At 46.3% G+C, this 16873-nt stretch overlaps 1 protein-coding gene across 8 annotated transcripts in view; it reads right to left on the reverse strand.

Moving 5' to 3' along the window:
- Positions 1–16873, reverse strand: part of CEP170B (centrosomal protein 170B) — a 69144-nt gene that overhangs the window by 44340 nt on the left and 7931 nt on the right. For all 8 annotated transcript variants that reach the window (XR_014466183.1, XM_083166246.1, XM_083166247.1 and 5 more), the window contains exons 2-3: positions 11969–12094; positions 9183–9323 (exon numbers count right to left, since the gene is read on the reverse strand). Coding sequence is in view for 7 of the 8 variants with exons in the window: in XM_083166246.1 (XP_083022372.1) it covers positions 9183–9287 (105 nt within the window). In the remaining variant the exon portion in view is untranslated. The remainder of the gene's footprint in view (positions 1–9182; positions 9324–11968; positions 12095–16873) is intronic.

Raw genomic sequence — 16873 nt, forward strand, 5'->3', positions numbered from 1 at the left:
CTCCAGATGTTGATGAACTACACATCCCAGGATGCTTTGCATTAGTTTTGCTATGTGGCCATGCTGAAACTGATGCAAGGCATGCTGGGATGTGTAGTTCATCAACATCTGGAGGGCCGCAATTGCCCAGCCCTGGTCTAGAGCGACACCAAAAGCTCGACATGGACATATCGACCTATTGACCATACTTGCCTAGTTTTTTTTGGAGAAACCCAGAGAGCAGACCAAATGCTACATGTCAAGAGGGTGGGAAGTGGCAGGCGACACCAAGCCACACTCCCATGCCAGTGAAATGCGGCAATTTGCGGGACTGCGATTGGGGAGAAGATAAAATTATGCAAAATTACGCAATTTGCAGCATTTCACCCTCGAAAAACGGCATTTGTTGCAGCGGGAAGGTGGGCGCGGGGCGATGCAGGAAACTTGCCCACATTCCCGGGGGGCCGAGCGGGGACCCGATTTTCGGGAGCCCCGTGGCCATTCTAGGAGGGTAGGCAAGTATGATCTAGACACTATAGAATAATCCACACCCTATTTGCCTATAAAACAACTTGCGGGGCATTTATTAAAGTGGTTCAAATAAAAATCCATAAGAGGTACTCTCATATTTACAAACTGTACTAAAAATAATAAAGGCTACATAAATGCTGCATAATACCTGACACAATTGTATAATTATATTTGTTGTACAATCGTCATAACTGCAAAGCAAATTACTTCCGGGTTCATTTAACACCGGGATAGGGAACCTTAGGCCAATCCAGCTGTTGTTGAATGACATATCCCAGCATGCCCTGCAACACTTTTGCTATTTGGCCATGCTAATACTGTAGTAGAGCATGCTGGGATGTGTAGTTCAACAACAGCTGGAGGGCCGAAAGCTCTCCATCCCCGATTTAACACTGCAGCAAGACTTCTCTTCAAGTCTGCACAACCACCAAGTGTATCTATGTAGCACAAGCACTGTTATTGCACTCCGGAACTATTTCAGGGCAGTTTTGCGCTGTGGGCAGCTCACAATACACCGTCATGAAAGAGGTGGCCGGGAGCACATTGCTGGGTACCAGATGCAAGCTGAATATGCTCTCTACAAGCCGCCATAGACCTTTATTAGAACACTACAGAATTTCTAAACAGGTGCCACAGACCAGCGACTGCTCCGCTCCTCAGCCTGGTGCTCAGGGCGGCATAACTGGGAACATTACTATCTGTGGCCCTGGGCTGGAAGACTAATAGCAGCCAGCTTATATTAGTGGTCACATGAGTTCTACAATCTGGATTCACAATAACAGTTGTTTGCATCTGTGTACAGCAAATGCTTCTGTACTTAAACAATATTATGTTAGTAATTGCAGGATCATACACGGGCATCAGCTGGAGGAGCTGGCGCTCATTCGGTGGGAACTGATGGCTTCTAGTGAGTAATTGTCACAATAGAGAGCTGTCCCATTAATGCACCGAACTGTGAAAATCACGCGGTGGATTATGTATTAACACAGGCCCTTACACAATGGGCCCTATTCATCATTAGTAGGTGAAATGATTCTTTTTCACCAACTTTAGAAAGGACGTATAACAGCCATTCATATTGCAGGTATAGCCGATATCTCCTGTTACCTCCCCCCATGCACCGGTGCGGCATGACTTGTTGGCTGTTCTAATGTCTACCTGTATTATATGCTGACATGAGGGATTGAGCAGTGTGTTCTCAATACACATTGCCCGATCTGTTGTAATTGACATCAAATCTGGGTGGGCACACACTGAGCTGTCAATCACAGCGCAGCAGGATGGGCGGTCAGTGAATCCCTGTACACACAGAACGATGCGCCGGTATATCTTTAGCTAGATCGGCCATCGGCTGTGCTGCACAGTGGATGCGATATATATCTGTGAACGACGCAGTTCATAGATATATCGATGCTACACACTGGCTGATGGTCTGTCAATATAGAATAAGAGATAAGAAGCACTGGGCCCATCTAGTCTCCATTCATATATGTGCACATTGTAGGGAGCCAATTAACCATGAGAATATGTTTGGTATTGTACGAGGAAACAGGAAAGTCATTCAAGCACGGGGAGAATATACAAACTCCACACAGTTAGGTGGGAATCAAACCACTGACCCCAGTGCCATGATGCAGTAGTGCTAAGCTTTACACCATCCAGGGCAATATTGTAAAGCTCTGATTGGTTATTATCTCCCATACAAACCGCTGCAGGACAGCTACATATCTAACAGATGTCATAAAGCGGTAAATTCTTCGCTGCCAGCGGTAGGACTCAACAAAGCCTTCCCAGCTGCAGCGACACCTTCCTGGCTTTGTCCCTGCAGATGGGTTGGAACACACAACATGCATGTGCAGCTGACCATCCTCATGTGCATTAGTCAGTAGATCGGGGCCGACTGCATTAGGACAATGCTGACATTCGGGTCAAAAAACCTGTGAAAAACCCCATGTTGACCTTTTGACTGTCGACCTAACCCATGTCGACCTTCCTGCATGTAAACCTAATGGTGTCGACCTAATGACGGTCAAACAACTTGCTGGTGACCAACTGATCCACACCCGAAGGAAGACGGCGCTGGACAGGTAATGTATGGTAAATACCAGCTGCATATGTACAAGTGTCCAAGCATTGGCTAATAGCACTGCTGTCAATTGGTGCAAATTGGGGGAGGAGGGGTTATCAAAACTCCTAAATTACCCATAGCAACCTTCTATTATAAATGTCAGAAGTTGATTGGTTGCTATGGGCAACCTCCATTTGTCTTTCTTTGAGACCTCTTACCATAGTGCTATACGAGCGCGGTATAGCTCACAGATAATGGTCAACAGTCAATGGGGCAACTCCAAAAGGTCAACATGCACAACGAGGTTACCAATGGAAAGGGGTTGTTATGGAAAAAGGTTGATATATGAAAAGGTCATAAGTTTTTCACTTTTTTTTTTGGTGTCGACATCTAGGTACAGGAACCCCTAATTAGTGTATTGTTTCGCTCCCCGATGCTTCGGACTAGGTGCCCCGATCTGCTAGCGGTGTGCTTGGCATACTTTACCACTCCCAATCGGACACCAAGTGGATGGTACCCTATCAAAAAGCCCAAAAAGTGGAAGATTTTTTTTTTGGGGAAAAACGGTCATCCTTTTCATATGTCAACCACAGCCATGTCAACCTATTGATTGTGTCGACTGTTAGACCATGTCAACCACATGTATTTCGGCCATTTGGTGTTGACCTACTGATGTAGACCAAGATATTGTCTGTGAGCCATCCGGATACCGTGCGAGAGTATGCGGTCCCTGGGTCGAAGGTGACTAGGTCGGCACCTAAAAAGGTTGACACAAGTTTTTCATGTTTGTTTTCGGTGTAGACCGACTTGGTTCATACTTTACTATCCAAGTGGACACAGAGTGAGAATATAATGGCGCGCACAGCGACACATATATGTCGACATTGACACCAAAAACCGTGAAAAACTTGTGTCGACCTTCTGGCAATGTCAACCTATGGTTGACCATTTTCAGGTGTCGACATAGTCACCGTCACAGAGGCGTAACTCTGGGAGGCAATGGAGTCATCTGCCGCCGGGCTCCTTCTCCCAAGGGGGCACCTCTCCTCCCCTGCAAGTTTGAATCAGTCAATTGAAAGCCATCAATATCATTTCTGTGGCTGACTCCCACTTCGAACATGGTTTTTACAAGTGTTACTGATTGAGCTATTTGGGGGGCCCCAATATTTATCTTGCCTCCGGGCAACTGGGTCGAACTTACGCCACTGCATTGTCGACCATTTTTGCACTGTACAGTTTTAGTTATAAAATGCTAAAATCAATAGAACATTAGATTGCAGCGTACGGCATTGCTCGAGTCTCTAGTCCATTGTGTTCAGAAGTTTCTGAGCTCTCACCTCTACCTCTAGTGCCGGCTTCCCTTCCCCCCGCAGGCACCGCACTTATTGCTTTAATCCTGGGAATACTAGGTGACATCACCACCAGCTACTCTGCCCTACCCTAAGTACACGCGGATAGAGCCACTGCAATTACCCTCATTTGCATCGCTGCACTCACAAGGCCTGTGTGACATCACCACAGTCAGGCTATACATAGATTAAGCTGCTGGATTTCGGGCTGACATGCGGCTAGGACTACTTGATGCTTACTTATTAAAGGCAAACGACATCTATATGGAATTCTGCATTTCATTTTGGGCAGCAATAAATCTGAAACCAGTAGCAGATTGTACAAGAAAACAGTTCTATAGTTTGTACAATAACAGTACATGTATTTATTCATGAATTTGACTGTAACTTGGGGCCTTATTCTAGTTCACTCTTAGATGCAAAATCCTTCTCAAATGGACAAAACCATGTGCACTGCAGGGGGGCAGATGTAACATGTGCATAGAAAATTAGATTTGGGTGGGGTTTTTCTTCAAAGTGAGATCTATATTGCAGTGTAAAAATAAAGCAGTCAGTATTTACCCTGCACAGAAACAAAATAACTCACCCAAATCTAATTCTCTCTGCACATGTTACATCTGCCCCCCTGCAGTGCACATGGTTTTGGCCATCTGAGAAGGAATTTGCCTCTAAGAATGAACTAGAATAAGGCCCTTGGAGGTTAAACAAATATTCCTGAAATGTCCACAGCAACCGAGTAAATGATTGACACACCACATAGCAATAAGAATGTATGGATATATACACTAACTAATGAATAAAATAATAGATGATCAATTACATAAACTACAATGGATCTCCTACTTTAACATTAATGTAGTTTTGGGACTGACATTCCTGTGCCATTAAAAAAAAGTGTATCTCAACTACAGCAGTCAAGTACGTTCAACAGGTCATGTTTTCTGGATTTCCCCAACTGGCAATATTTATTTTGTTCACAAAAAAAAAAAAAAAGCTCAGAAATATTTTTTTTCTATTATTGAATTAGAATGATATAAAACCATTTTATATTGACCTATTCTATGTCCAAAGAGTGGAAGAAAAAAAATCTTGAAAAGCGGTCGTTTTTCCCGGGCCTGCCGCCTGCCAATTATTAGTACTAATGGCGGCGGGGGCAGGAGAGCTCCGGCATACAATCGCCGGAGCAGAGAGGTGAGGGAGATTGAGGGGAGGGGAGGGGACAGCAGAGCGGCCACTGGGGGGGGGGGGGTGCCCGGATAGGTGATGCACCAATGGTGCACACCTTCATTTTAATGGTATGCCCGGAAATTTGCGGGAGCGCAGCTGAGCCCCCATATTTAGGCCTCTTAAGACATCCAGAAAACATAACTTGTTGGGAGTACTTGAGGACTGGCGTTGAGCATCACTGCGTATAGATTATACAGGCAGAACCCTGAGTATATGGGAGTTTGTACATAGTATGGCTCTTCCAGTTTGGACATGTCATGTAAAACTCCCTCTTGCTTTAAACATACAATTATTCAGACAAATCCTAACGTCTCCACAGACACTCCTGCACTGGAACAGAACTCGCTGCGCAGATAAGGGAACCCAATGCCAGCAGAAGCGACGGCATTTTGCCATTTCGGGCAGGTACGACATTGGTGATGAGTTATAAGAGGAGTCATTCCGCCTAAGCCGCATCGGATAAACATTTACATGTACACGCAGGGACAAACAATGGCTGCGCGTGCTTCAGCCTGGAGTATACAGTATGTAAGCTCGCATATATAAACAAACACGGACAAGCGCTTCTTCCATCATGAAGTAAAATAAAAGTGTTTGTCCCATATAAAACAGCCACGGACGGTCTACTGGGTGGCCAATGTGGTACAATTGATTATTTAAAAGGAAGGGTATCTATAGGGAAAGATCATAGTATATTGATTAATTCGAGACGGTTACTGGAGCATAGGTGGCACAATAGAATCAGCCACTTTGGGCCATTGTGGGGATGGCCACACAAATGTTATTATTGCAAAGTTAATAGTGAAACAATGTTCAGGGTCAGATGTATCAAACTTCAAAAAGTGATAAAATGGAGAGTGATAAACAACCAGCCAATCAGCTCCTACCTGTCATTTTCAAACCCAGCCTGGGACATGAAAGTAAGTAGCTGATTGGCTGGTTGTTTATCACTCTCCATTTTATCACTTTTTGAAGCTTGATACATCTGGCCCTAAGCATCAAACTGCTGCATTATTAGCCAATTACTACACAACAACAATGAGCCGGTCATCCTACAGGCAGTATAACTCACTGGTGGAGCAGCGGCATCAACAGAAGAGACACAAATTTTAAATAAAAAACCATCAAATAGGTTCATAGTGGAGTTTGCTACTGCACAGGGTATAGTCTCCAACAAAATGGCTTCTCAATGGATGCTACAATTCCCTTGCCAAGATGGCCGCTGATACTATAACTGTGCATGTGCGGTGCCATCTTGTCCTTGTGTATAGGAAGCACAGTAGAGGACAGCTGTACTACCCTTAGGACCTTATTCTAATCGTATCTAATTCTCACAGGGGACCGATGTTTTGCATCTGCGCATCCGCATTTCTGTGCATGTGCAGACGCAGGGAGCTAGTGGGCAGTGGATGTGGGGCGACACTGCGTTTCATGGGCGTTCCCATGCAAATAACCTAGTGACTCGGGGGCGGGCAGCTGACGTCAGCCTATGTCAGTTGCCCGCCTGCTTCCTGCACAGGGTGCTCGCAGATCAGAGACACCATAGAGGTCTGCGAAACAGATCTACTGATGTCAAAGCCTAGCACAAAATGATCATGGCTAGAGAATTTCTGCTGCTGGCTGCCACCCAGGAACGAAAGAAAGACACCCACTGGGCCAATCACAACTCATTCACAACTACGTACACGGCCTATACGCAACAACGGGGAACATCAGCTGCTCGAGTATTTTGCGACGCAGTCTGGAAGCTGCAGTAGTGACACAGGTGCCCTGTTTCTCTAGTACAAGATCGCTGCTGACATCAGATACATGCCCCAAAAACATCCATGACCCGCCTGCCTTTTTGCTGCCACTCACAAGCGGTCACTTCCTGTCAATCACTCTGCTATTAAATCTTCACTACAAGTGTGATCGCAAAGTCACCTACACACATGCACAGTGTGATTGTGACGCAAGCGCAGTACGAAATTATTTGCAAACATCTGCATCACATACTACTCTGAATTAGGCCCTAAGTCACCTAATAACAAAGACTTAGGGGGAGATTCTCTAAACAAGGAATGCGGTAAAAACCCCGTTATCGGGGTTTTTACCGCATTTTGGGATGCTGTAAGCATCCCCGCCGGGTTAACGCGGCGGGGGGCATCGCCAGAAAAATCTGGCGATGCCCCATAGAAGCCAATGGGCTTCTACCGCATCCCTCCTCCGCCCCGCGCCGACCCCCCGCCACCCCGCATCGCCCCCTCCCCTCTCACCTGTGTCCGGGTAGCACAGAGCTGTGCTGCCCGGACCTGTGACCTCCTCCCTGTACTGATCCTCTTCCGGGTGCAGGGAGGAGGAGAGCCCGGCGCAGCAGCAGCAGCGCCGGGTGTGGGAGGGAGGGGAGAGCCGCCGGGACCTGCTGGGACCCGGCGACTCCCACCGCAAAGGACAGCTCTTAACGCAAGAGCTGTCCTTTGCCTTAATTATCGCATATGTTACAACATATGCGATAATTAAGTATGCGATGGGCGGCGAAGGGGGGCGGAGATTCTTAGAGAATCTCCCCCTTAAAGCCTACCCACCGCCTACTCACAGCGGAGACAGATGTTTTCTGTTCTGAACCACACTAAGAAATCTCTGAATTAGGGACATCACTGAGGCGCGAGGTTCATTTCCAAGTGTGATGAGAGCCAGGATACCGCGTCTGCTCACAACATTGCTGTCGCCATCGAGGGCAGGTCTCAAGTGAATGTCGAGGATGAGACGTAAACGTCCTCTATCGCTACTGAGAATGCAAACACAGATAATCCCTCCGGCAACCTCAGTACTATGTGTCCCTCTGGTGTATTGTCACTTTATCAGCGCAGTGAATGATTTATAAAGCAGTAGGCTTGGAATCGGCGACATCACACATCCAACTACACTTAGCAGCACTGTAAATGCCGACACACTCATGGCTGTGCACCTGAGAATTCTGGGTGTTATGCTAATGAGGCAGTGACGCAGGAGCGGGGGGTGGGAATCTGATATCACCGCATGTCAGCTGCCCGCCCACTTCCTTCAGAGCAACCGTACATATGCGCGCACGTTCCACATCATTCGGTGGTCGCGGACTTACTGTGTAACATCCATTCGCATGCCCTTCAAGCGAGTCGCGCTTGCGAATGTGTGGCGGCAGCCCGAAGCATGGTGAGCACAGCGAGCCATGAGAGGGGACGCGGTATACTTAGACGGTGTCCATATCGCAACAAAAAACATAAACTGATGTCAACCTTTTTGACGTTCGACTTTCCCATTGTCGAACTTCTGACCCCTTCGACCTTCATGCAGTCGACCCAATGACCCAGAATGGTATTTTATATATATCAGGTGTCCATTAATGGAAGCCTGGGAGGTGGCCTATAAGACGCACCATGTTCCATTTTATGGGTGCATTATGGGAGTATCCTGGGCGTGTTGATGAAGTGGTTGCGTACACAGATGTTAAGCACTGACACTGGAGGCCGTACTCCGACTGAAAATATGCACCTATCACAGGGCTGGTGAAACTTCCGATGGTGCAACCGATGGCTTCGTGATTGCTTCATCTTGAGAGGCTCGATGTTGGCATCTCAGTTCCTGCACAGTCAGAACTACGGCTATACACCAGGGAAAGGCCCGTAGCCATATTAACAAAGTTATAGGTAAAAGCCTCACCGCTGCGTCGGACTCAGAATCAGGCCCACTGTGTTGGAACCAATGGCAGATAAGCTTGTGTGCTTGTAATGTCCAGCATGATTTTTAATCCCTACATAATATCATTGGTTAGCATCAATATGATCTACACATGTGTATGGTGTCAATCTAATTCATTGTGCACCTGGATAAAACGTTTCGGTCTGTCCGCAGTGCACGGACCCTTCAATCAGAAAACGTTCTACATAATCACAGAGGATTACAATGTGTACAAGTTACTGTCATCCTCCTTCCTCTCTGTACACAGCGACAAGCCCAGGATGTTAGCAACAACCAAAAGGTAAAACCTATAAACATAAAGGTGAACTTACCTGAAGCATGAGCTCACAGTCATCTCGGCCAACAAAGATCATCTCCCGGGGCAACCTATGGCGCGTGCCAGAGCTGCTCACCAGGAACCACGAGGTGACGCTCATCTTGTCTGTCAGCTCAGCACCTACCAATCAGACATCCTGCAGGGAGAACAAGCAGAGTCAGTACAGCGCAGCGCCAATGCGACACCATTACCACCGGCAGCGTGAGGTCAGGGTGACAGACCCCAGACATGTGTGAAGTCGCACCTCAATGAGATGAGGGACAAAAAGGTCTCAACTAATATTAGGTAATGGCTTCATTAGGAAAAAGTTACTTGTGCAGAGAGAGTTAGATTTGGGTGGGGTTTTACTTCAAACTGATAACTATATTGCAGTGTAGAAATAAAGCAGTCAGTAATTACCCTGCACAGAAACAAAATAATGCACCCCAATATAATTCTCTCTGCACATGTTACATCTGCCCCGCTGCAGTGCACATGGTTTTGTCCATTTAAGAAGGAATTTGTCAGAAGGAGTGAACCAGAATAACCCCCCAAGTTCTTGTTCTGAACTATATGAATGCCCTAGTTCACACAATGCCACAATGTAGGGCTGCAGGCAGAGGCGGAACTACCATTGGTGCAGCAGGGCAGTGCACCGGAGCCCCTGAGGACTAAGGGCCCCCTGTCACCTACTGCCGTGAACTTGGGATGAAAAAAAAACATGTCGACCATGTGACTGTTGACCACGCCCCCTTCATTCTAACACATGACACACTAGACATGGTAGACTTATCTTTAGGCGTCTAACTAGACGGATTCGACTAAAGGTGGTCGACCTGACCGGCTATACCATAATCGGTTAGAGGACCTTTAAACTCTTTCACACAGAACATAGATCTGTCAGTGTGTCCCCATCAGGAGCCTGACCGTCTGGAACCTATAGCTGTCAGCTGTCCTTACCTCCATACAACTCTTTCCATTACACCTATCACTCTTCACTCTCTATGGAGAGCAGGATGGAAATGAGCGCCACCACATGCAGGAACAAGACAATATGGCACCGAGGTTGGCATCCGACACATATTAATCAGCTTTATAAGAGTTTCCCGATTATACCGTACGCAGTTTAGGGATGAGCTGGGATACCGTATCCACCTCCTACTGTATTTTATTCCTACCTCACCAGTGTAGTAATTGTAGGTTTGGGGGTTTATTCAAGAAGCAGTGAAAAAAAAAAAAGGAATGAAGAAGTTAGCCGGTGAAGAAGTTGGTCATGACAACCAATCAGCATTGAGTTAACATTTATCAAGTGCATTCTATAAAATGATATATAGTAGCTGGTTAGTTGCCATGGGCAACTTCTTTACTGGCTCACTTCTCCACTCGGATCCGATACGATTTCCCGGCGGTCGGGATCCCGGCGGTCGGAATCCCGACACTGGAATCCCGACCGCCGAAATCCCGACAAGGGGGGGGACATGGATCGCCCCCCCTTGCGGGCTCGCTGCGCTCGCCACGCAGCGGGCCCGGTGCCTCGCTACGCTCGGCACGCTATTTTATTCTCCCTCTATGGGTGTCGTGGACACCCACGGAGGGAGAAAGTTTTGGGATTTCGGCGGTCGGGATTCCAGTGACGGGATTCCGACCGCCGGGATCCCGACCGCCGGCAAATTAACCGCATCCCCTCCACTCCTTTCACTGTTTCATGAATCAACACTTTGGACAATAAACTATGGCGGAGGTCATTTAACCATCATCCTTTGAGATCTCTTCAAACACAAATTAGTTTCCTTCAAACGTTTCTACCATCATTCGCAAGTTCTTCCCATTGTCAATGTAATGCAAAATATGCAGGTAAGGATATAGACTATGCTATGGCAGTCTTTGCCTTTTTAATGTGGTTCCTTATAGGCACAATTAATGTAAAAATCGAATGCTTGGCACCGTCTGGGGCTGAGCTAGTGTCTCATGAGCAGTTTAGAACGGAGCAGGTTTCCAGACAGAAGAAAGTGGACTTTTGATTCTCCTAGAAGTGAATAAAGAATGTAGTTTCTATTCTAGATCCATGGGAATTAAGCTGTAGCATGTGCAGATGGGACAGGAGAATCCTACTTCCCTTCTATAATATCACCACGAAAGGGTTTTAGTATGTTCCGTTCACAGCAGATTTATGGATATAAACTGCAATAGTCTAAACCACCGTTTATCACTGAACTTTATCAGTATTAACGCTTCAGTAAAATGACATTTTCTTGGCTGGCTTTCCACACAGGACGGCAATGCACACCTATCGGGGCTTACGTAGGAGTTAGTGAGAGGTTCCATAACCGCTAATTCTCTTAATGACAGCTGTTATTCCTGCGCTGTGTTAATGGATCTCTGCCTGCCCCAATGTTACCCCTTGGAGTGCCAAGGGAATTTATCAAAATAGGTGTGAAAATTGCCAAGCAAACTTTTTTTTTTCATCCTATTTTTTTTTTTTTCATACTGGTGGTGCCTCGATGATCCCCCAGCATCCACGGTGCCCCCGTTGGCCTTCAGGATCCTCTTCAGCAGCATCTCTGGGACCGGAGATGCTGCTGAAGAGGATCCCTGCCGCTGTAGACATTGGGGGATGAGGCATGTATGAAAACAAAGGGGCTGGGGGAAAAAAAATAAACAAAAACCCAGAAATATTCTGAAAAACCATGGTTTTTAGAATACAAGGACAAGGCAGACCCGACCTGTATAATATAACAATTCTATGTATAAAAATACCAATTTTGTTTTATTACCATAGAAACAAGTAATCAAAAAAGATACCTTGTGTTCAGGATCAATCAAGAACCAGTCCAGCCGCTGCGCCACATGTATCTCGCAGTATTCTGTATACACAATCAGCTGTCTGGGGCCATTGGGCTGATCGTTGATGCACACTGACAGCAAAGCCTTTAAAAAAAAAAGGGAACTTGAGGACATTTTCTTTTCTGGGAGGCCAAACATTCTATACAGATTATTCTATGCAAATGATACAGGTCGTCAGACACTGGGAGTAACCAGACAGGTGAGCCGAGTGCCAGGTGTTTCTACACACAAAACTATTATGGGAAGTCCGCATCCAAAATTAGGACACTGTCACCCTTACGGTATGGTAACAATACATGATCCAACGTATAGACATGAAATACTGTCGTCAGCTCCACACCTAGCACGTTTATGTACATAGAAAGTAACATTCCAACAGGTTATACCGAGCGAGTCACATGACTTAAATGACAAGCCATACACACTGGCCCTTATTCTGATGTACCGATGTTGTGCATATACACATGCGCAGAACCGTTTCTGCGCATGTCTGTACGCAGGGAGCGAGTGAACTCGGCGAGAAGTCCGGTCACCAAGCGCTCGCTCGAGGCCTTCCAAGCAGGGGATGGAGAGGGGCGTTGCGGCCTCATCAGGGTCATTACCATATGCGCGTGCCCTGCGTTTCGAGGGCGTTCTCATGAAAACGCAGGGCGTGCGCATGGAAATGTGGTCATGATGTGCGCTCGGAGGGGGGGGGGGGGGGGCGGAGAGCCGACTTAACCGGATGTCACTTGTCCGCCCATATCCCTGCTTTTCTTCGCTCATATGTACGAGTGGTCTAGAGTGGCCCATCTGGAGTGGTCTCCAGGTGGGCGAGCGCTTTCAAGATCATTCGATGCTGGCTGACCATCGAACGATGGGGGAGGTTCCTACAGGCATTCGAATGGATGTTCACCTAAAACATCCATTCGAAAGCCGACCGGACGGATTCGGCGTGCGTATAGGCAGCGCCGGCGATACATTCGCTAGGTGGGGTTTGGTACATTCGCTTCGGCCGGTGCACAGGTCCGACCCAAGCGACCAGAATAAAGGCCACTGTATAAAAGAGAACGCTTTAATAGGGGGTATGGCATATGTCAAAACGTCGACAAGTCGATATTGACCATGTCAACATTCCTCATGGAGACACGGAGGATGGTAATATGAATACGTTAACAAAGGGTCTTTGGTGGTCTAGTTGTGACTTATCTGGTACAACGGCTCCGGTCACTGGCACTGAGAGAGGAAGAGGAGGAGCGGGTACTAATCCGAACCCTCTACCCTAACCTCCTTTCCTATCGGGATATGGTAATTATTTTGACCCATATTAGGTGGACACGTGAAATAGCTCAACATGGCTGAGGTCGACAGGGTTGGAAGGTCGACATACCCATTAGGTCGACAAGGCAAAGTCGACAGACAAAGGGGCACACTATTCTCCCTTCAACGCCCTAGTGGATGGTAGGGTATGAAATACCACCTGCCGGCACATGTTGGCTAAAAACAAAATGTAAAAAAAAGTATGTCGACATTTTGACCGTCGACCTTCCAACCCTGTTGACATGAGCCATGTCGACCTTCAGTGTTCAATCCAATGCATGTCGACGTAATATGGGTCACCCTAATGACCTTATACCCCTCCTATAATCTAAACGGCCGAGCGATTTTGCTATGCAAAGCCGTCCATCTGCTGGTATTACCCCAAGAATCGAGATTTGGAACCAATTTACTACACTCTTTATATTGATCATAATAAAAGTTGAGTCTTCATTCCTAAATCCCTATTAGAAGTTGCTTGGGGGGGGGGTTAATATTTGTTTAATTGACATTTTCATTGAGTTTATAATCCCCTCCTACTATTCGAAACCGACATTTAATATAGGTGGTGTCTTCGATAATTGCATCTAATACACAAAGCCTAGGTGGGGACCAACTGCCAGGCCTTCACTAAACTCAAATCTTAGATGGGAGCTAACTGCGAGCCCATTACTAAGCTACTAGAACAGTGGTTCCAAACCCTGGTCCTCCAGTACCCCCCAACAGTGCACATTTTCCAGGTAACCTCACAGAATCACAAGTGAAATAATTAGCTCCACCTGTGGAACTTTTACATTGTGTATGAATAATGAGTGCACCTGTGGGTGGGCCTGGAAAATGTGCACTGTTGGGGGTACTGGAGGACCAGGGTTGGGAACCACTGTACTAGATCACCACTAAATCACTCAAGCTATCCCACTTTCTTTCCAATAACAAACACGAGACCCACCTCGATTGAGGGGCAGATTTATTAAGCTTGGAGAAAAGATAAACTGGAGCTAAAGCGGAGAAAAGGTAAAAGGAGATAAAGCACCAGCCAATCAACTCCCAACTGTCTTTTTCAAACACAGCTGATTGGCTGGTGCTTTATCTCCTTTTACCTTTTCTCCGCTTTAGCTCCAGTTTATCTCTTCTCCAAGCTTATTAAATCTGCCCCAAAAGGTGCTGCTGACCTTAGTAGAATCAGCCTAACCCATGGTTTGCAGTGCTGAGCACCTCAAGACCTACAACAAGACTCCCACCACTACCATTCTATCTGCAGAAGACAGCTAAGCAACCTGGAAAATGGAGTCTGGGTGGAGGCTGACAAACCTCCCATCCCTGGAAACAGTAGTTTGAAACGATAAATCAAACCCACGAGATACAGCAAGCATCTGAGAGGCAGATTAGATTTGTTCTGTCTCCCTTACCCAAAGACCTTCTTCTGACAATTGTGAAGGCAGTTGATGGCGATGAGGATGAGGAGACACTACAAGAAAGATGGCGCTATTTTAAGGATTTGCTTATTTAAAACCATATGACATCAAGAGAATAGATGACCTTTAGACAAACTGGTGGATAAACAAAAAGGTGAAGGCAGATGTATCAAGAAGCCAAGCACAGCCAGAGAACACCTATGGCCTGAAGCTGGTCTTTGAAGACAAGGTGTTCTCCAAAACATATACTGTAGGAGGCCCATTAAATAAGCTGCCGGTCTTGTTTTCTACAATAACTAGTAAATCTTTCCTGTTTTTCACCTTCCACTCTCCCATCATTCCAACCATACCACACCAATGTTACCAGCACAGGGATATCAGTCACCATCGCCTGCTTTTGACATTACACTCTTCCCACCAACAGTGACTACTGATATTCCAATAAACCACTGGTTCTCAAACTCGGTCCTCAGTACCCCACACAGTTCATGTTTTCCAAGTCACCTGTGGATATCTAAAATGTGATCCAACTTGTAAGATAGGTGCACGTGGCAACTCGGGATGCAGTTATAATCCCGGGGGTTGGGGTGGCAGTTGCCGGAATACCAACACCGGAATACCAACTGCCGTCAGAACACAGGCGCTGGAACTTTCAAAATGAATCAGGATGCCAACACCAGAGTCACGACAATTGGCTTCCCAAATGTAAGTATTCCGGATAAGATTAGGGTCTAGCTGAGGAAGGGGTGTGGGTTTAGGCACTAGGGTGGTATATAGGGTTAGACTGCAGGGGGTTGGGGGGAGGTTAGGCACTAACAGGAGGGTTAGGGTTAGGCTGCAAGCAGGGAGGGTTAAGGGGAAATGGTTAACTCACCTATGGAGCCCCTGTCGGGATTCTCCGCATAGAGATGTCCTATTGGACAAATCGACCCTTAAGATCTATCAACCGTCCACCTTTTCCAGGCCACCTAGCTGGTGCACAAATGGTGTCATTACTAAAGGCCTCCATACACTTGGCCTGTTTTAATCCGATTCAGATGGCTCAGTCCGAGAAATTGGATGAAATGTGGCCAAATCGCAGGTGTTTGACATCTGATCGGATCTGAGGTGCGTTCCCATGCAAAACATGAGATAAGCCCTAATCTGACCCATCAGCAGCACATCGTGGTGCTTTTTAGCACCTGCGATGTATCACATCTGAATTCCCTTAATTTTTTAGCGCATGCCAAAAATAGCACATCATCAAGTGCCAAGTTGGAGACAAACCCTCCCAGGAAGCAGCTGGGGAGATTAAAGGGAAATCGGGTCCGACTTGTCTGAGGCACAAGTTGGACTAGTGTATGGGTGCCTTAATGGTCAAATTTTTAAACATGTGTTCATTCCTAACCAACATATTCTACGGATCCACAGGTGGTCTGGAAAACATGGACTGCTGGTAAATCTGGAGGACAGGTTTAGCCAACTCTGCTTTAAAGCATCCAGTGAAAGAGGAGCACATCGGTAGTCAAGAGGACCAATTACTTTTTTACTTTTGGTTGTTGACTCTTTACCCAACAACATAAACTGAAATAGGGTTGGAACTCCGGAAGAACATTTTTTAGAAAACGCAATGAAAAAAATAATCAAAAACACTGCCCAATATACTGTACTGTACAAAAGTGTCGCACATTCACCATTTACATCCTATACGGAAAGCGTCTTTGCACAGTTTATGGCGTGGGATGGGTCTTTACTTAGCCAGCAACACAAGGTAATACAAGCCCTGTAATTTGTGTCAAGCGGTGTGTAAGGCTTCATTGTTATCCAGCAAACAAGGGTGGAGAATGGTGAAACGTTTGAAAAGAAAGACTTCAGTATATATCCCACAAGGAGAGAAAAAGTTGGCAAGATTTAGGACTATAATTATTATTATCGTTTATTTGTATAGCACCAATCATATTACACAGAGCTGTACAGAGTACATATAATCATTTACTCGTATTGAAGCCTGCAATCTGAATACTCTATGGCAGTGGTTCCAAACCTGGGATACTCCGAAGACTAGTTGGGGGTACTTTAAAATATTAATAATAGCGGAAGAAGTCTCCTGATGGCGAAAAAAAGTCTCCCATTGCCATGGAGACGAACCACGTTACATCACTTCCGGTTCTGT

The sequence above is a fragment of the Crinia signifera genome, chromosome 12, assembly GCF_055691185.1.
Source record: "Crinia signifera chromosome 12, ASM5569118v1, whole genome shotgun sequence".
Taxonomy (NCBI): domain Eukaryota; kingdom Metazoa; phylum Chordata; class Amphibia; order Anura; family Myobatrachidae; genus Crinia; species Crinia signifera.